Below are 21,144 nucleotides of genomic sequence, written 5' to 3'. Positions count from 1 at the left end.
TGAGAATAAAAATCCAGGTATAGCGATCCAGTCACTTGAACAATAATCCTTACTGTGCCTTTGAGCTCTGATCAGTAACTCGGTGGAATTTTAAACAAATCTTGAATGTGAAGCCAGGCCATCAAGTTATTTCTCTCAGAAAGCTCTATATGCTCATGTTTTGCTACAGCTGTCTTCTGACTTTCCATTTTTACACCGTGTAGGTGTGTTCAGTATATTTTTCCTGCAGCGTATTTATGTAGCATCTTTGCTGCAAAATATCAGAGTGCTTTGTAATGGCAAAAGTTTGTGATAGCATGTACCGTCACACAGAGAAAAAGGAGAGGATGCAAGAATGAAGAAAACAAACGTGTAGGCGCAATCAGACACAAGGAGTTTTGAAGCAAGATATGAAGGGGGAAAATTGCAGAGTGGCTTGTTGGGAGGAAATGCAAGTGCCATCTTCCGACAGGTGGAGGTAACACAAATGAAAAAGTGATGCTCAGCTATGATGAGCAGTGGGCATAAAATTTGGAAGTGTTGAGGGCTAGTGCGTGGAACTGAGGTCAGAGAGTTAGGTGGAGGAAGTTGGGACAAGACCCTGAAAATAGTTTCTCCTCCTCCCACCCCAGAAAAAAGAAATAAAACAGCCAAATTTTTCTGAAAATGCCCTTTTAAAAATAATAATCAGAGATTTTGAATTAGGAGATATTCTCTGTGCTGTCTTCAAGTATTTTATTGTTATAAGAATACACAAGCATAGAATGTCCATTGTACTTATAAATGGAGAGAGAATCTTGCTGGAGAACTCTTGTTTTACTGATGCAGAATTAAACACCTAAGTGTGATCCGGAGTGTGTGCAGCATTATATCTGGCCTACTTCCATTGTGTACAGCCACCATAAAATACATTTTAACTTTTTAATAAATACAGAAAAAGATAAGAATCAGTTAAAGTATTTACACTTAGAAAATTAATCTTTTTTAACAGTCTTTCTTATTACCTTTCCCATTGGTTTTATCAAGGCCTTTAAAAGGAAAAGTTATTTTTCATAGTGTTTCACGTGGTATTAAAGACTATGTTAAATTCCCTTATTGGAGAAATGACACAGTTAGTTATAATGGTAGCTCTTGGGGGAGGAGGGTAGTTTTTGAAGTCCAGTTCTGAGGGGGAGATGTCTTCATTTTGGGGGGTGTTTTTGTTTTGTTTTTAAATAAAAACAAGATGAAGGCGTACAGGGCAGCAAGAAAGGAACAGCAAAAGATAAAAGTGAAGCTTCTATCCATCTCTTACTTGCATGTTGGCTTGGAAAATTACAGGTATGGCATCTGATCCATGCCCTCGTTAGCCACCTTGAACCCTGGCAAACTGACGAGACTGGTAGGTCATTCTTTTCGGTTTACCTTTCTTGGGTCACAGGAATGCTCCAAGGATAAACATGTCCTATCTGGTTAAGATGGGCTCTTATTAGTCAGAAGGCAAAAAGGGAAAAATAAGGAAGAAGAAGAAGAAGAATTAAGCTGGGGAAAGAAAGCAATATTCTCTGGAGGGGTAACAGTAGTAACCTGACCTAATAGAGGTAGTGATGTCACGTGATTCCCTCTCCTTTCCTGCTTTAGTTAGGACACTTCAAGATCTAGAGAACAATGTGATGGTAAACCTTTCTAGAGGAAGGATGGGAGCCCTGGATTCAATTTCCTGCTTGGCAATAGACTTCCTGTGTGACCTTGAAGGCAAGTCCCTTAGTGCCAAATTTTGAAAGGTAGTTAGATGTTGAGTGGGATTTTCAAAACTGCCGAATCAGTTAGTTAATTTCAATGGGAGTTAAGTGCTTAACCCTGTGTAGGTGCTTTTGGAAATTCTACTAGGTGTGCATCTATACTCCATCTAGAAATAATAATGTAAGAATGGCCATACTAGGTGAGACCAATAGTCCATCAAGCCCAGTATCCTCTCTTCCGACTGTAGCCAATGTCAGATGCTTCAGAGGGAATTAACAGAACAGGGTAATTATCAAGTGATCTATTCCCAGCATCTGAAGGTCAGAGGTTTAGGGGGACACAGAACATGTGGTTATGTCCCTGACCATTTTGGCTAATAGTCATTCATGGACCTGTTTTTCTTGAACTTACCAGATTCTTTTTTGAACCCAGTTATACTTTTGATGTTCATAGCATTCCCTGGCAATGAGTTCCACAGGTTGACTATGCACTATGTAAAGAAATTTCCTTAACCCTGCTGCCTATTAATTTCATTGGGTGACCCCTGGTTCTTGTGTTATGTGAAAAGGTAAATAACATTTTCCTATTCACTTTCTGCACACAATTCTTGATTTTATAGACCTCTTTCATATCTCACCTTAGTTATCGCTTTTCTAAGACGAACAGGCCCAGTCTTTTTAATCTCTGCTCATATGGAAGCTGTTCCATATCCCTAATCATTTTTGCTGCCTTTCTCTGTACCTTTTCCAATTCTAATATTTTTTTCAGGATGGGGTGACGAGAATTGCATGCAGTATTTAAGGTGTGAGGTGTATACCATGGATTTCTATAGTGGCATTATATTTACTGTCTTGCTATCTCTTTTCCTAATGGTTCCTAACATTCTTCCAATGTAGATGTTTTCAGAGAACTATCCATGAAATTGCCAAGATCTCATTCTTGAGTGATGACAGCTAATTTAAACCCCAGCATTCTGTATGTATAGCTGGGATTATTTTTTCCAATATGCTTACTTTGCACTTATCAATGTTGAATTTCATTTGCTATTTTGTTGCCCAGTCACCCAGTTTAGTGAGATCCCTTTGTATCTCTTCGCAGTCAGCTTACTTTGCTTAAGAACCTTTGGTGTGGAGCCTTCTCAAAGGCTTTCTGAAAGTCCAAGTACACTATATCAACTGGATCATACATATCCGCATGCCCAAAGAATTCTAATAGAGGGGTGAGGCATGATTTCCATTTACAAAAGTCATGTTGACTCTTCCCCAACATACAATGTTCACCTAAGTGTCTGGTAATTCTGTTTACTACTGTAGTTTCAACCAATTTGCCTAGTATTGAAGTTAGGCTTAATGGCCTGTAATTGCCACAGTTGCCTCTGGAGCCTTTTTTAAAAATTGGTGTTACATTAGCTATTCTCCAGTCATCTGGTGCAGAGGCTGATTTGAGTGATAGGTTAGGTACAAATGACCTGGGTCAGGAGTCTGGGGTCTGGGATGGGGTTAGGGTGCAGGAGAGGGTTCTGACCTGGGGCTGAGGGTTCGATGTCCGAGCTCTGGCCGGGCAGCACTTACCGCAGGTTGCTTCCATTCAGCAGGGCTCAGGCAGGCTCCCTGCCAGGCCTGGCTCCGCACTGTTCCCGGAAGTGGCCGGCATGTCCAACCCCTAGGTAGAGGTGCCAGGGGGCTCTGCGTGGTTTGTGCTACCCATGCCTGCAGGCACCACCCCCACAGCTCCCAATGGTCGCGGCTCCTGGCCAGTGGGAGCTGGGGAGCCGGCGTTGGGGGCAGCACACAGAGCTTCCCTGATTGCCCCTGCTCCTAGGGTCCACAGGGACATGCTGGTCACTTCCAGGAGCTGGAACAGCATGGCAGCCCTAGCTTTCCCCCACAGCAGGGCTTGCAGCTCCAGCTCCTGGTTGGGGGTGCTGAGACTTGGAGCTTCTGGCCCACGGCGCTGAGACTTGCTGTGGGCCAGATGAAATGAAGCAGCAGGCCGGATCCAGCCCACGGGCTGTAGCTTCCCCACCCCGGATTAAAAGTATACAAAATTGTAAGTGTCTCCCCCCAGCTTAGTGTTATCCGTGAACTTACTGAGGGTGCAATCCATCCCAACATCCAGATCATTAATGAAGATGTTGAACAAAACCAGCCCCAGGGGGACTCCGCTTGATACCAGCTGCCAACTAGACATTGAGCCATTGATCACTACCCATTGAGCCTGACGATCTAGCCAGCTTTCTATCCACCTTATAGTCCATTCATCCAATTCATACTTTTCTAAATAGTCCTTAACCTGTTGGTTCACCACTGAGGACTGCTCACTTTCTCCCCGTACTGTGCTGCTCAGTGCAGCAGTCTGGGAGCTGACCTTGTCTGAAGATCAAGGCAAAAAAAGCATTGAGTACTTCAGCTTTTTCCACATCATCTGTCACTAGGTTGCCTCCCCCATTCAGTAAGGGTCCCACACTTTTTCCCTGACCACCACCTTATTGCTAACATATCTGTAGAAAATCTTCTTGTTACCCGTCACATCCCTTGCTAGCTGCAACTCCAATTGTGCTTTGGCCTTCCTGATTACACCCTGGCATACTCAAGCAATATTTGTATACTCCTGCCTAGTTATCTGTCCAAGTTTCCACTTCTTGTAAGCTTCCTTTTTGTGTTTAAGCTCACCAAAGATTTCTCTGCCTGCATATTTGCTGTTCTTTCTGCACAGTGGGATCATTTGTTCCTGCGCCCTCAGGAGTTTTTTGAGATGTTGGGGGGCTTGAGAGCAAAGGGACTGAAAATACTACGTTTCCTAAGATATGGCATCTGCACAGATGTTATATTTATGCCAATAAAACATGGGCTTCATGTCTGGTTCAGTAATGGAAGGCATTCATAGTAGAGGCCTGAGGAGGGAAAAAGGGCTGACAGAAATATGGGCATGCTGACCTGAAAGGGTGAAACATAGCTGGTGGTGAGAGAGAAATAGCAAGAATTTAACAGCCTGGAGTGACTGACACAACCAGTGATCTCTAAAGAAGTGAGCATTTCAGTCTGTCTTTGCCTGATAAAATTCCAAGGTTTGCACCTATTTAGGTGAAACTGAGTTCATGCTGAGGAGTATTTGAAACTATTTACCTGTTGTTTAATCTCAGTTTCCTAATATGCTGCTTTATTGTTTTTTGCAATCTGTCAAATTTTACACGGTTCTTGGGTTAATTTACTAAGGTACATCCCAAAGAGAGCTAAACTATTTATTAGCCCCTGAGAGATGAGATAAGTGGGTGGGGAGCACTGAGCCCACATGTGCAGCGTAGGTTCTCTGTCAAAGGCATGGCCCTGGAGTGCAGTCTCCTGTGGTGTTGTCAGTGCTCTGACTCTGGTGAATCCAAAGCGCACAGGAAACATTTGAAGAGATGAGTTTGAGCAGCAAAGTTGAGGGTCATCAGCAATATATTGTGAACAGTTGAATCCTTAATGAGATGTATGTACCATTCTCCAAATGCATTTGACTGCTGCCTTTTTTCCATTCAGCGAGATAAGGCAAAAGTTAATAATGGTTCTTTCCGCTCCCCCCCTCCACAAACCTTTACACAGTGTCCCTTCTATTTCAAAGCGCCCTTTGCCACTAGAGCAAACATGTCAAATTCATTCTGTTTGAAAGGCCAAATTACACTTTCAGTTATACCACTTATTAGATAAATTCCCCATTAAGATGAATGGAATCAGTTCACATCCCCTGAGCTGTTTTGGGCTGCCTACACTACAACAGATCACATTCAGAAGGTTATCATTGCAACCACAAGGGCTAGACATTTTTTATTTTGTTACATATTTATGAAAGCTTGTATTTGCCAGAATCTGAATCTATCATGGGCACTGGATTAATACATCAAGCAGACCAGCGGTCTGACACCTCTAACTAAAGTAGAGTAATAAAACAAAAATGTATTTCAGATGGAAAGAGAGTAAAGTTGGATAATTAATTTACTAACCTGTAATATTTTTGAAAGAAAAGATGTAATTGGATCCATCTTTAAATCACCTGGTAAAAGGGACCTGTAGTGAATCTTACCATGCTTGTTTCCTTTGTCCCTTATCCTCCTAATATCTCCCTCATTTTCAAGCTTTATATTGACTGTATGCTGGAAATGTTGCTGCGAATGAATGTGGAACATTTAACGTCACCTGGCTATCATCCTGACAATACTGTTTTGCTTTCTCCAAAAGCATCAGATGCCTTTGGTCAACATTAGGTCTGTTACATCATTGGAAATCCAGAGTAACTCCATTCAATAGAGTTAATCTAAATCTTAAACTAGTGTAAGAGCAGATTTTGCTCCCTTGGTTGCTTAGACAGTTTTCTTCTGTGTACTTTTTTCTAACACACATCATGCCATCCTGAGCTACACCAGAGGCAGAAAGATCAGATCTCAGGATCCGAACATATGTTTTAAAAATTCCAGTTTGAGTTCTTGGATGTAGAGAGGAAACATGTTAATTGTTTCCTTTTACAGACCCATAAAGTGTGCAGCATGCAGGCAGAGCACAATACATGTGTTTGTGCTTGTAGCACACAGCTACTCCATGTCTATATCTTCCGTATAAGCCTCAATAGCAGTGGAAAACTGTGTTTGTGCCGACCCATAAAACTTCCCTTAGTCACACAACCACCCTTGAGGCTCAGTATGCTGGACCATATTGTGTAACTGGTTACAGCTGAAACCAAAGTCATCTGCTGGATTTTGTCCGGCTTACCTCGCAATAAAAAACAGCATGCTGCAGAATGAGGGGAAGGTTTTATTTTGTCACTGTTGAGCTCTTTTCACTGTGCCATGGCTGACTCATTTTCTTTTGTGGCTGCTGCTGTTCCTGTTTTTTCTTATTGTTTCTCCCCCTCCCCCTCCTATCTGACAGGTGTAGAAGATGTTGTAGCAATAATGATTCCTGAGCCTAAAGGAAAAGAGATAGTGAGTCTGCTGGAGAGGAATGTTACTGTAATGATGTATATAACAATTGGAACACGCAACTTGCAGAAATACGTCAGCCGTACCTCAGTGGTGTTTGTCTCCATCTCCTTCATCGTGTTGATGATCATCTCCCTGGCTTGGCTGGTCTTCTATTATATCCAGAGATTCCGATATGCAAATGCCAGAGACAGAAACCAGGTGAGGAACATGTGAATGGGCTTTGGGGTTTGTCCTGCATTGCTTTAAATGGCCATTTATCCTCCTAAGAGCATCACCTTGTGATTTAAAGTTTAAATAAAATTTTTGTCTTGGGGGAACCACTAATATGAGGTAGCAAAGGACAAAAAGGGAAATGGGTTGTGGTAGAGGTGCCAACATCTTTGGGAAATCAAAAGACTTCCAGAAGGGTAGACAGTACTCAAGGAAGAGAAACCTATATAAATATGTTCTTTGCATAGACAGTAGGGTAGGAAGCAAGATGTTTAAAGGACATGAGTTTTCATTTCTTCTCACCATCACTCCAACTGATGTTAAATAATGAAAAGAGAATTAAATATTTGTGTACAATTGGCATTTACTTACACATAGTACAAGAAATAATCAGAAAGATAATACTATATCTAAGGGGAAAGATTCCCTTTGTACATTTATCTAAGTGACCTAGAAATGCATATAAATGAATTTAAGCCCTAGTCAAAGGTGACTGCAGAACAGTAAGTTTGTGCACAGAAAAGGGTGTGCCATAACTGAAGAGGGGGAAAAGAATGAAAAAGTGTTTTAATTTTAAAATATTTTATTCACAAATACTAAAACCTCTCCATAAGGGTCTTTGCATAAAGACATCTATTCCCCTCTCAGGCCGTTGACACTGACTGCTGAACATGTAAATGAAGTAATGTTGGTTATTAGTAAATCATTGTTTGCAGGTATGGTATTGAAATGAATGTGATTCCATGTGTAATTACTTGATTGCATGCACAGTTATGGTACCCACATCATCAACTAGGAACATACTCACTAGTATGCCCAAAACTTCTGACAAACAGACATGTTATGCCTGTATTGAACACATTGTCTTTGGTGTGCTGTCTGAATTCCAGCGGAGATAATTACGTTCTTATTGCCCAAAATTCCATACTGTATTTTCAGTGGAGAATTTATTCTTTACATTTCTAAGTAGAAGCTGCTCTTCATCCCACAAACCTATCAGTTTTGAACTATAACAGATTTTCATTTCAATAAACACTTTTCAAGGGTTTTGTGAGGTTGCTATGCACAAAGTAAAAATTCACTTTATGAATTTGATCAACTAAAATTGTCACCATTCTTGGGAACCAAGCATTTGAGGTACTACAAACAGCTCTTGTCCAGAGCTGGGCAAATAGTGGATTTTTTTGGTTTGCTGGAAGCTGTGAAAAGTTAAAACAAATGTTCATTTTTGGGTCAAACCTAAAATGGCATTTTTTGAAAACTTTCAGTGAATGGAAATATTGGAAAAGCTTCAGATCAAAACATTTTGACGTTATCAAAACATAGTCATTCATGATGACAATGGATAGTCATTGAACCAAAGGCAAGATCCACCTATTTCCTATAGTCAGGGAATTTGTTTCTAAGAGCTTGCTTTACCCTATTATGCTGGACATACGTTATATCCCTTCACTGATTCTTAGGGCAGGTCCATACTCACCGCGTGGGTCGACGCGGTGAGTTCGACTTCACGGAGTTCGAACTATTGCGTCTGATCTAGACGCGATAGTTCGAACTCTGGAAGTGCCGCGGTTGACTCCGGTACTCCACCACTGCAAACGGCAGTCGTGGAGTCGACGGGGGAGCCGCGGAGTTCGCCCCGCCGCGTCTGGACGGATGAGTAGTCGAATTAGGGTACTTCGAATTCAGCTACGCTATTCCCGTAGCTGAATTTGCGTACCCTAATTCGAACCTCCTTTTTAGTGTGGACCAGGCCTTATTTACTGCTACCATCTTTCATAAGAGAAGTAAAACTAAGTCTGATCATTTGTGGTCATTAAAGATCTCATGACATTTTGTTTGCAAGATAAGGAGTTGACTATCCTGGGAGCTGTGGCCTAGTGCCTGCTGAAATAATTACCCTCTGCCTAAATAAATTCTCCCTGCAATTTTAATAGGATACTGTATTCTTCATTTATTTGAGCATAAGCTTTCGTAGCCCACGAAAGCTTATGCTCAAATAAATTTTAGTCTCTAGGGTGCCACAAGTACTCCTGTTCTTTTTGCAGATACAGACTAACACGGCTGTACTCTGAAACAAAGTATTCTTCATGTTCTGCTGTAAACCATTGTGCGTTGTTTGTAAGATAATTGCCATGTTCCATCTCAGGGGGCTTCATGTCAGAGGTAGGTGAAATATCCCTCCCCATAGCCCACACACTATGTAGAGTCTAAACTCACCAACTTACTGAGCTTTAGTTTGATTAGCATAGAAATTAACAATAAGATATCAAAGCTTGGCTCAAAACTACTTTCCAGGCTTGACTGCTTCTAATGTTCCTATCTAAGGACTATTCCCTCTGGACAGGGCCAGGCCAATCTCCCTTTTATCCAAGTGGGGTAATAAGTCGTCAGAACCCACTTAACCCTTTCCCAACAATCAAATACTGCTAACAGGGCTGGAGTTTCAGGCAGGCAGTACCAGCTGGTATGCTATGATGATGATAGCAGTATACCAAAAATGTTTTGAAGTAAAGAGAAAAAGTGCTAATGTTGATACTTGGACAGTGACATATAGGTTGATTTCTTCTCAGCAACCACAATGGATATTGATTCAACACAGTACAGGGTCTGCCGGCGCAGAAGTGTGTACCATGCCTCCAGTCTCAAAAGCCTCAAATTGGGTCTGTGATTGCTATTTAATCCTAGGCAGATCAGATAAAGTGAGGGTTTTTTTAATTTATAAGTCAATAGCTCATTAAGGTAAACATAAACAAGGCATGTCAGTGTGTTCAGTTGAGGTCCAGAAGCAAAGTTTCCTCAGGCAACTGATTTCTTACTCTCTCAACTCTATTTTACTCTCTTACTATTTTTCCTTTCTTCCTCCAGTTTCTTTCTCCTTCTCGGACAGGGGATTTGGACATGGAATAATGTCACACTGTAGCAAGAGAGGGGAGTCCATGCAGTAGCCAAAGCAGTGCCTGTAGCAAGTGAGATGTTGGTCAGCTGAGATAGAAGAGGCTGCAGATTTTCAAAAATGTGTAAAATCCTCAGGAAGATAGGGAAAGAGAGAGCACAGATGGGGAGAGAGAGAAGTTTTTACATCATTGGCAGCTGGGCAGAGGAAACCATAGCAACATGCCTGCTTCATTGTTTTTCTCTTTCATGCCTCCTGCGATCATTAATGTAAGGAGTTGACAAAAGAGCACAACTCAGACTTGCCCTTTCTGTGAGGGTTATCTCAGTTTTTCTAATGTTCTATTTTTCTTATCTTTGGCATTTTTGTTTGTGGTACAGGGATAGGCTAGCAACACTCCTGTCCTGAGATACTGTATCTTCTTACATGTAAGAGAGAGCAGCAGCTTGTTTTTCTTTGCTTGGGTAGAGTTTAAATCTGACTCCTTTTTGTCGTGGTACTCAAAGGCTTTTCCCATTATAATCATTGTGTGTGTCTGTGTCTTTGTACAAAGATACTGTGCTTACTTGTAGAAAGCCTTATATAGGCAGTAGTGCCTGCATCATCAGCCAAGTTTGAGAAGTATGCTTTTTCTATTTGTATTTCATTTAGTCCAATAAAGTACAGCCCCATTTATCCAAAGAGCTAGGGTCCCAGCCATAACCTTTTGGATAAATAGCGTTTCAAATTAAGGGGGAATCAACCAGTTGGCCAGTTTAGAAAAGGCAATATTCCCAGTCCCCACTCCAGAGTACAATAAAGGCTGGCTTTACAGACTGGCTGGATATCTCTGAAAATGCCAAAAGCTGTGACTGAGATTCATTTAACTAGGGTTTGATAAAACAGATTTGAAGTCTTTAAAATCCAGTGCATTTAAGCCAGGGGCTGTGCACATTTTCTGTGTCACAGAAGATCCTAGACCTACCGAGGCCAACTATCTGTGCTGAGGTCTTTCATATTCGCTGTTTCTAGGGTTAGCTGCTAACTCACTAGCTAGGCTATCCAGAGCAGCTCAGACCTTCTCTCTGTAGAAGGAGCCTTTTATAACTGGCAGTTCAGGCACTGCATAACAGGAATGGGATGAAGCAACTGGCCATTAAGTTGAAGGATGTGACATTACCCTCTAAGTATGAAGGTTGTGATATTGTTGTAGGAAAAGAGCGTTTCTGAATTACTTCGCTTGATTGCACCAACCTACTATTCCAGTTGGTCCCCTCCCCCATGCCTTACCTTCCCCACAGATCCACCTGCACTAAATCCTCTTCCCATTGCACTAGATCTTCACTCCCTGACAAGGGTGCTCCACCTCATGTCTACTTCTCAAGAGGCTCCTCTTTCCTTTCATTGTGGCCTTCTTTCCCAGGCCCACTCTCTTCCTACATGCAGGGTAGTTGGTAGCTCTGCCCTAGTGGGATTGAGCTCAGATTCTAGAAGGAACTGACTGTGATCCATCCAGAGAGCAACAAGTCCACGTCATGATCAACAATCAGAAAAGTGGAGGGCTCTTCCCTCATGGCCTCTCTGTTGTGAATTACTTTTGTGGTTGAAATTTAGAGTTTCTTACGTGTCCCACAAAATATGTGCACATTACTATTTTGTGTGTTTACCAATGGGTAACTCTGTATGTAGATTGGCAGTTATCCGGGCAGTTATCCATGTGTGCATGTAAACATCTGCCAGTGTGGGCTTTTGCGCATACAATTATGTGTGCCAGCCGTATTTGCAATCACATTTTCATAAATCTGTTTGAAAATTTGGGCCTCTAGTTTAAATTTCAGGCTCCCAAATGTAAAGTCATGCTTACCCCACAAGAAAAGAACAGGTTTAACTGTTGTCTTTGGTACTCGTTGGACTGTGGCATGGTTTAGGGTAAAAGATAGGTGTTGACAGTCCTTCTGGTAAAGTGCCCAAACTGTACTCTTTATCAGCCAGCAAGGGCAGGAACCAGGTGGCTTTCCTGATACCTGTTTGTACTTCCATGATGCCGCTTGTGCAAATGAACTGAATTCTTAGAAGGAAGTCATTGTAGCTTCTGGTTCGTTGCTCAGCTTGTTGTCCTGAATGGACATCCTGTATGCAAGAGATCTTCTCTGTGAAAAGCAGTGAGAATTGTTTGCATCAAGAGACATTAGGTTGTAGGGCTGAGTAGAAACAATTTGGGATTACAAAACTATGTTCTGGAAATATTCTGCAGAGTTACTTCTGCTGCTGCAGCTCTCTTTGCCTCCTTCACAGCAATGACATAGGTTAATAAAAATTCCTGTGTCAGTTTGTCAAACTACATTTTCCACCAGCATCTCTAGAGTTTACTCTGTGTCATGTGGGATACGAGAGGGTGCTTCAGTGCCAGACAGCTGATAGCAGTATATAGCAGGAGTTGTCTGTTACTTATTCCTCTTCTCCCTGCTTTCTTGTTAGGGAGGAGTTGGCTGTAAATAAATTTTTTTTTTAAACTTTGTCGGCTCCATGATATTTTGGGGAATGGCTGGACCATGATGAGATATCATCAGGCAACGAAACGCTGGAGCAAGTTCTGCCTGCAGTAGGGTTCACAAATCAAGTCTCTGTTCACAAATGAGGAGAATTTCTATTTCCTGTGTCCACATTCAGTATGAGGATCCAGTCCATCATGCTGTGCATGCGTATGTTACCTGCGAGAGACCTAAAGCAGAGAGCTTGAATACAAAGCTTTGGGCCATCCTCTTTGTAGCTGTGGTAGTCTCCCAAGACAATGAGCTTTGTGAACTTCATCACTGTGTCAAATGACGTTTCCCTTAGCTTGTCTGGGAAACTTCAAGTATCTTAAAGTATCCCCCCGTCTTGTCATTGAACTCAAAAATAATTTGTTCAGCACTGATGATATGCTCGGTGCTGGGCAAGGCACGAAGATCAAGACAATTGCTGCCCTGAAAAGCTAAAAGAGAGCTTCAAAGGCACACATGGAGAAAACAGGATACACTAAGGGAGGAAATAAATTTGAGAGAGAACAGGTGTCCCTTTACCCCCTCACTCACCATCGGCTAGCACTCACTCTTCAGGACTGGCACGAGGCTCTTTGCCACAGTGACACCCCTTCTGTGTAACCACCATAGATCTCCCTTACTGGCAGGACCTCCACACCAAAGGAGTGGTAACTCCAACTAGCTCAGGACTGAATGTCCTAGTGTTAATTAGATTACGAGATTTATAACCATAAATCCTGAAGCTCCACTTCAGACATATAAATGCTGTAATATTAACACTTCTTATCTTTGGGGGCAGTGTTTGGTTATTGATAGCATGCATTTCACTTAAAGGATTCTTCGAAAGTATGGTTTTTCCTCCAACATATACCAGTGAAACAAGATTCCTTTAAAAAAAAAAAACAACAACAACAAAAAAACACCCTGATCAAATTTTCATTGAAAGCAAAAACGTTGTCAGCATTTAAGTTAGATAAGAAAAGGCAAACATGAAAACAAACAGATCAAAGTTTTAAACCAGTCTTTAATCTTGTCCTCTTCTCTGGAAGAACATACGAAAAAAGATAAGACATTTCATTAACATAAATAATAAAAAAAATTCCAGAAGCACTACATAATGTCTCGTTTTTTATTTGACATTAGCTGTCTGCTTTTGATTTACATTAAAGAAACAAATAGTTTGCAAGTAACGTTTTCAACTCTTGTCAGATTCTTTTGTTCAAGGAAAGCTGTGAGAAGTATGTGCCATAGATCAGAATAACAACAAAGGAAAAAAGGAAACATATTGATCAAGTTTGCTTCGTGAGTGGGTCCCTATTTACAACCTACATACAGCCTCACGTCATTTTTGGGTTTATTTTCTAACCAACTCCAGCTGGAGTTTGCTTCCAATTGGCATGTCTCTTAGAACTCTGACACACAGAATGTTGCAGACCTTAAAAGTGCAATGTCCTCACAGTCACCACTCTTCTTAAATCCCCATCCCTACACTGCACTTCTTCTGGAAGTAGCTGTCATATGTGCATACACAGAGGCTGATTTCATTTACGCTGGTGTAAATCAGGAATGAGATCAATAAACATCATTGAAATCAATAAACTATTGTAAAACCAGTGTAAGTGAGATCAGAAATGGGCACTAGGTATCAGAAGAAATAGAAAAACACTATGAAATGTCACTGGGAAAGAAGTTCAGTATGTAGTGTGGAAGGAAAGGTGACAAGGAACAAGAAAAACGCAAATGAAAGTAGATGGCCAAGCCATGACTGTAGGACTCATCTGCTGTTCATGACATATAACTGCAAAGCTTAGACACTGATCCTACAGTTGAGAGCACACAGGCAGACTGCTGTGCCTGCCTGCAACCTCACTGAAGTCAATGGGATTAATGTAAAAAAATAGGCTCCCAAAATAGTGAATCATTATTTAATGCATCTCTATTTCTACTTTCATGTAATGCCCATAATGCAATAGTTTAGTGTTGTCATAGGTCAGTGTCCTTTCTTCACTGGATTAGCATTATAGCTGCTTTGCCTAATGAAACTTCGATAACTGAGGAGCCTTTAATCCATGCAGCATTTTTGTTTGAAAAAGGGCTGGCATGCTATTTCCCACAGCAACCTGCCTGGCCCTGTCAGTTTACATTTACGCAGAACCTTACTATTTCATGTAAAACTGCTTCAGATTATTAACTAGCTATAGAAAAATAAGGTGATGGCTTCTGCATAAAGATATACTCTTTACTAAAGGACAATTTTGCATTTTCAGCGCCGTCTTGGAGATGCTGCAAAGAAAGCAATCAGCAAGCTGCAGGTCAGAACAATCAGGAAAGGTGACAAGGTAATTTTTTTTCCTTTCAAACTAGACCTTGCAGCGAGGATCCTCTCAGACTGCCAAGGAGAGTAAAATAGGAGGGGAGTGGCAGTTGCTTTTTATACTAGTAAATACCCCACAGCCAGGGGCAAGGTGCTGGTAAGCAACTTAAGGATGAAATGGAACAGGAAGGGAAAGGAAATTTTAAATAAAGATATAGTAAAGTTATGTTAGTCTGACTATTAAAGTAGCTACTGTTAGAGTTTGCAAACCAAATTTCGTGTCCAAATTCTCCAGTCTTCATTCAGGAAAAACTCTCACTGTCAGTAGTGGAAATACTACTGTATATAGAGTAATTCCCAGTTCAAAGAGACATACTTGTACTAGCTCTCATCAAGCTAGAGTGCTAATGTCGCTGCAGCAGTGGGACAGGCTAGCTGACCAAGGACATGCCCATCAGAGACCCTAGGCACATATTTGAGGCAGCTAGCCCTTCCCACCACTTGTACTGCCACAGCTACATTGTATTTTGAGCTAAAGTATGTCTCTGTGAGCTGGGATTCACAACCCCAGTTCCAAGTGTAGATATACACCACGCGTGCACATACCTTTGCTGCCTGAGCATAGGAATTGCAGGACAGGAGCCTAATGAACACCTCTCACATTTTTCTTAAGATACATTGTCATGCTTAAACACGTCAGTAACCATTTGAACTTCACTCTGCTACTTAGGTTCTTGTTTGAAGTGATTAGCCCACAAAATAAAAAAAAAAATAATGTAATGTTCTCTTTACCATAGGAAACTGAGCCAGATTTTGATAACTGTGCAGTTTGTATTGAAGGTTACAAGCCCAATGATGTTGTCAGGATCTTACCATGCCGGTAAGTTAATACAATGTATGGAGGCATTTACTAATGTGTTCTTGGTTTTTAGAGTCTCTGTCCTTTAGTGTAAAACTGCAAAATTGGAATTTGTCAAATTCCTGAAATGAGGTGGTCAAGTTTTTGGATTTATTTTTCTTTACTCAAAAACTATTCCATAAAGATTTTAAAAGTTACTCTGATGTATTTGAAGTTAAAACAACAGCTGCAGTGCATGATGAGCCATTTAGCATCAAAGCCTGAGTCTAGCTATGTTCATGCTTGGCATGGTATAAGGGAATCTTATTTGGTCAGGCTTTTTTGTTAACCATTAATATTGGCCTGACCAGGAAAGGGCAGTTTGGCTGATGATATTTTCTAGTAACAAGAATGGTTGTGGGATTTAGGCTATGTTTTAGGGTAGCCTGCTGTTCAGAAAGTTTGGCCAGGGAGGCAGAGTGTTGGGGGGTAATACTTTATGTATTACAGTTCCTAAGTCTGTGAAATTTGGAAATATTACAAAATCTTCAGTAAAAAAAAAAAAGGAGGGGGGGAGTGTGTGTGTGCGCGCGCGCGGGGGACTGATTCTGCTGTCTCATCCACCAGTTTAACTCCATTGATTTCAAAGGAGTTACTCCTGATTTAAAGCGATATGAGGAATAGAAATAATGATTCTAGGACAAGGTTGAAGTCCATTGGGAGGGTAGCGTGGGGACACTTGCATTGCCTTTTCCTATACTGTTAGTTGTCCACAGAACAGCTATTTGAAATTCAGCACCTTTCGTGAGCTTTAACTTCACTTTAATTTCTTTTTAATTGCTGTGTAAATGAAGTGGGAAGGAAACCTTACACAAATCATATCTGGGATGGCTTCTATCAAAGACAGCAAGATATTCCAGTTCTCAACTCATAGACTTTAAGGTCAGAAGGGACCATTATGATCATCTAGTCTGACCTCCTGCACAATGCAGGCCATACAATCTCACCCATCCACTTCTATAACAAACCCCTAACCTATGTCTGAGTTATTGAAGTCCTCAAATTGTGGTTTGAAGACCTCAAGCTGCAGAGAATCCTCCAGCAAGTGACCCGTGCCCCATGCTGCAGAGGAAGGCGAAAAACCTCCAGGGCCTCTGCCAATCTGCCCTGGAGGAAGATTCCTTCCCGACCCCAAATATGGCGATCAGTTAAACCCTGAGCATGTGGGCAAGACTCACCAGCCAGCACCCAGGAAAGAATTCTCTGTAGTAACTCAGATCCCATCCCATCTAACATCCCATCCCAGACCACTGGGCATACCTACCTGCTGATAATTTGGCAATTGGTCTTTGATTACTTGCCAAAATTAGGCTATCCCATCATGCCATCCCCTCCATAAACTTATCAAGCTTAGACTTAAAGCCAGATATGTCTTTTGCCCCAACTACTCCTCTTGGAAGGCTGTTCCAGAACTTCACTCCTCTAATGGTTAGAAACCTTCGTCTAATTTCATTTCACTTGCTTTCCTTGGAAACAGAAATACCAAAAAGATGTACATGTAAAGTGTCATCTTCTACTTGACATGAAGAACTGAAATATTTGTTCCTTTTTGGCTATTTAATAAATAATAGGCTTCCCTGATAGATATTTTAAATGTTAAGTGCTCGCCATCTCTGATCATTCCTGTGAGCCATTAGATCTGTATACTTACTGCCATCATTAAAAGGCAAACACAAAGCAATACTTGAATCATAAATTGGGCCAGATATTTTAATGTATATATTGAACAAATCTAAATAAGCAAGTGTATCAGCAGCTCTCCCACAGCCAGCCCTAAATCAGGAAGTTTCCAGATACAGCTAGTAGCTATCTTGAGACTTAAGAGTTCTGTTGTCCTTGTCTATACAAAAATTTGTAGTGAAAATCCACTAGTCAGTATTTCAGTAGTGGATGAATTTCAAAGCCACATAAACAGCTTCTTATTAGCACTTCGGGTCCTTTCTCTGTGTCATTCCCTCAAAACATTCTCTTTAACTGTGGCAGAGAGTCTATGAAGGGATACCCTGTGGTCATTTATCCCCCACTGGCTAGTTTGGAGGGGAGATCAATTTCATGTATACTTTTTTTTTCCTGCTCCTACATCCTCCTATGTTTTTAAATTTCATTCTGAAAAGCTCAGAATTTAAATGATCAGGTTGAGGTATAAAGCAGTGTGCCTTTTGATGCTGCATCTTGTGCTCATTTTTCTCTTAACAGAAATAAGTCTTAGTTTTATACCCAGCTTTAAAAGTTGGCAATAGCAAGTACAATTAAATGTGGTTTCTAGGGCATTGACACAAGGTTGAATGTAACGATGTTCCAGTGTTCCCAGAGTGTTTTCACCTGTCCTCCTCCCACTTTCACTTTCACCTTCCTCTGTCATCTCCATCTTCAAATCCTTACTCTACAACCCCTCATCTGTCTTGTTTTCTCTTCCTAGACTGCTGATATTGCTAGCTTTGTCTTCCTTTTACTAGCCTCTCCATTCATCCTCCTGTTCTGTGTCACCTTCCAGACTCATTGTCAGGGTCATTCTCTCAACCTTGTCTGTACCATGCTCTGGTACCCCTTCCTATATCACATTCCTTCCATAATGTCCAATCTATTAACAACTCTGACTTCACTGGTGCTCTCCAACCCCTCCTTCCTTTCCTTGTGTTAATCTCCTATGAGGAAACGATCATCTCCATCACTTCTCTGTGCCCACCCTTTTTGATGATTGGCTTCTTTCCTGCATTCAATTTTTCTGTATTGATTCCAGGGCTGATGAATGGCTCTGGAGGGGGGAAAAAAATCCAGAGACCATTCAGATTTACTGCACTACAGGTCCATCCTCTTTATTCAGTATAGCAGTCTTCCTTGAAAAGCAACTGTACTCCTCCACTATATCTCGTTACTACAGCTCTCGACACTTCTTCTTGGCCTTTGACTGCCTCCTGCATGTCTGCATACCTCCTCCTCCTCCTCCTATCCAGACTAATTCAAAAAAATAAAAAAGCACCTTGCTAGGTGCTGTAACTCTGAGCCCCTCTTAAAATCTTCTCACTAGCTTCTTACTGCTTCTATCATCAAATTCAAGCAGTATGTTCTTATACTGAGGCCACCTACAATCTACTTCTGTCTGCTCTTGTCTCCTTTGCCCCCACCTGTCCTCTTCTCTTAGCTCAAACTTCTCTTCACACTTCAGTCTTCATATCCTCCTTCTAAGACCATCTGTGTGCCTTCCTTCTCACTGCCCCCCGTGCTTCTGAACTCCCCCACAGCGCCTTCAATTTTTTCCTTCTTTGAATCCCTTTTAAAAACTCAATTCCCCATGGAGGTATATAAACTGAAGTGTGGATGATTTTTTTTAATCCTAAAGATATCTACGTCTTTTCCCCAAGTGACTGCATGATCCTATTGTTGTCCTCCTGCCCCACTCTGTCATCTTGTCCTGCTGTTCTTGTCTTAATTTACATTGTAAATGATTCAGAGCAGGGATTCCTGGTTAATTCTTACAAAGCACCATGCATGTTATGGTGCTATATAAATAACAGGAAATAAAACAGACCTTCAAATCCAAATGGGCAAAAATGGATTTATCACATAACCCTACAAAATATGTGCATACTCACAAACAGGTAATTTTAGTCCTTAGATTATCTAATTTTGGCATTCATTCTTCTGTGGTTTTCTATTTTATAAAAAAGATCCTTCAAACTAACTCAGACATACTAAATCAAAACTTAAAATTAAAACCATAATACACTGTTAATATAATATTTTAAAGTGCAAGGAGACTTAGCCTGTCATGGTTATGGATTTAAATCTTTCAACGTTGATAGCATTCCTTTTAGAATATTTTTCTTCCATACCAATTGATTTTTAGGAACAGCCAAACTTGAGGTAAATGTCTGTAAAGCATGAAAATTGCACACTCTATCTGACTAACAAACACTATGAAATGTTGCAATGTGATCTGCAGCCTGATTAAGGCTTGCAAAGCTTGAACTTGAACACAAAAGGGGCTTTTCTCATCTATGCCTGAATGACTTGATCTGATTTTACACATCACTCGGGTTATATGTTCTTGATCAGAAACAGATTTTTTTTTGTCCATTTTTCAAGAGCATAGGTAATACCTGAGCTTTTTGAAAGTTTGCACTGATTATTTTGGCCCAAATCAACATTAAATGTTGGCAGTTAAACATAGGCACATTTTTTTTAATAAACACTATAAGAATATTTGAAATTGTTTCTTCAAATAGCTGAAAAGTACGACATTGACTTTCAGTTCAGTATTCTGCGTAAATCAACACATTCAAGGTATTTTATTTACACATTTTAAATGTAAAATATTTCTTAGTCATTGTTTCACAAACTAGCTACTTGGGGATTATATGTAATCTGTATATTGCTTGCTTACTCAAAATGTCTGGCGATGATATGCTGAATACATATCTCTTGGGAGAAGGGGAAGGAAGGAGGTTAATATAGTGCAGAGATGGAAATTTGATGCATTGTGTTCTTTACCAACAAGGTAAATGTTGTTTTGGAAGTGGAGTTGTGAACCCTGGTAACCTTAGTAAAGTGGTGGTTTTAACTTTAAGTATCATGATGCTTCATTTACATTAATCATGTTGACATACAGTATCGGATGAGGTCTGACAAACTTTGGTATTACAGCCAAGTGATATAATTAGACTAGTTTCAGATTCCAAGAACAGATTTTCTGTGCCACAGCTGTGCAAAGTCAGTGTCGGTTTAAAATGGAATACTGTAATTTCCTTGTAACTCTTACTCCCAAGCAATCAGTTTCCTGTAGAAGTAGTAGGAAAGGGAGCCAAGTGGAGTGAGTAATAAGGTCTGATGAGATTTCAGACATTTTTAGATTTGTATATTTAATACAGTTGAGTGTTAAATACAGCTAGTGAATGGGATGATGCCACTTAGAAAGACAGTTCAACGGAACAGATGTTAAAAATTAACATTCATGAGAATGTACCTCTGTCTCTTCCAACTAACTTGAAGGATGGATATATCTTTGTGTGGGATGCTGTTTTTTAAATATTGGGATGGAATAGCAAAGCAAAATTATTCTTTGCATGCAGTGCTCTTAAATATTTAAACATAACTATTTGGGTATGTAAGGTGACTGTGCATTTCTCACAGAGATAACATCTGCTATGGAGAGAGAATGTATACTATTGATCTACGAGCTCAGTACCAAGCATTAAGACAGTTTGTAGACATGCCCTACTGTTAGTTGGTGTCTTTGTATGCATTCGTAGAGAGGAAATGCAAATGGGGAAGGGCTAGTGAAGGCACAGGGAAATATAGACCTACATACAGTAAAAGACTCATCAACACTCCAGTTGGCAGGGCTTTTTTATAATACCTCAACTGTAAACGTTCAGCTGAAATTTGACACACACAGTGCTTCACATCTGTTACATGCTAGAGAAAAGGTATTTAGGACTGCTCTACACACACATTTGCATTGAAATAACCAAAATATGTTTAATTCACAGCTTTTGTTATTTTGATGCAAATCTGAGTATGGACACTCTTATTTCAGAATAAAAGTGCCCTCCTCTGATTTTTGCTTAAGTCTTTTATATATCAATCATACTTGTAGGTGGGTGAGTGTATTTTCAGGCTCCTACACAAAGATTTAGGTGTTGAGGCTATGGTTACATGAGAAAACTT

General features: G+C 40.6%; 1 protein-coding gene across 5 annotated transcripts in view; it reads left to right on the top strand.

Moving 5' to 3' along the window:
* Positions 1 to 21,144, top strand: part of RNF150 (ring finger protein 150) — a 181,683-nt gene that overhangs the window by 100,148 nt on the left and 60,391 nt on the right. For all 5 annotated transcript variants that reach the window (XR_005599245.1, XM_039541183.1, XM_039541182.1 and 2 more), the window contains exons 2-4: positions 6,606 to 6,856; positions 14,533 to 14,604; positions 15,377 to 15,459. Coding sequence is in view for 4 of the 5 variants with exons in the window: in XM_039541183.1 (XP_039397117.1) it covers positions 6,606 to 6,856; positions 14,533 to 14,604; positions 15,377 to 15,459 (406 nt within the window). In the remaining variant the exon portion in view is untranslated. The remainder of the gene's footprint in view (positions 1 to 6,605; positions 6,857 to 14,532; positions 14,605 to 15,376; positions 15,460 to 21,144) is intronic.

The sequence above is a fragment of the Mauremys reevesii genome, linkage group 5, assembly GCF_016161935.1.
Source record: "Mauremys reevesii isolate NIE-2019 linkage group 5, ASM1616193v1, whole genome shotgun sequence".
NCBI classification, from domain to species: domain Eukaryota; kingdom Metazoa; phylum Chordata; order Testudines; family Geoemydidae; genus Mauremys; species Mauremys reevesii.
The sequence above is the reverse complement of the archived record's forward strand: the minus strand, read 5'-3'. Positions and strand labels throughout refer to the sequence as shown.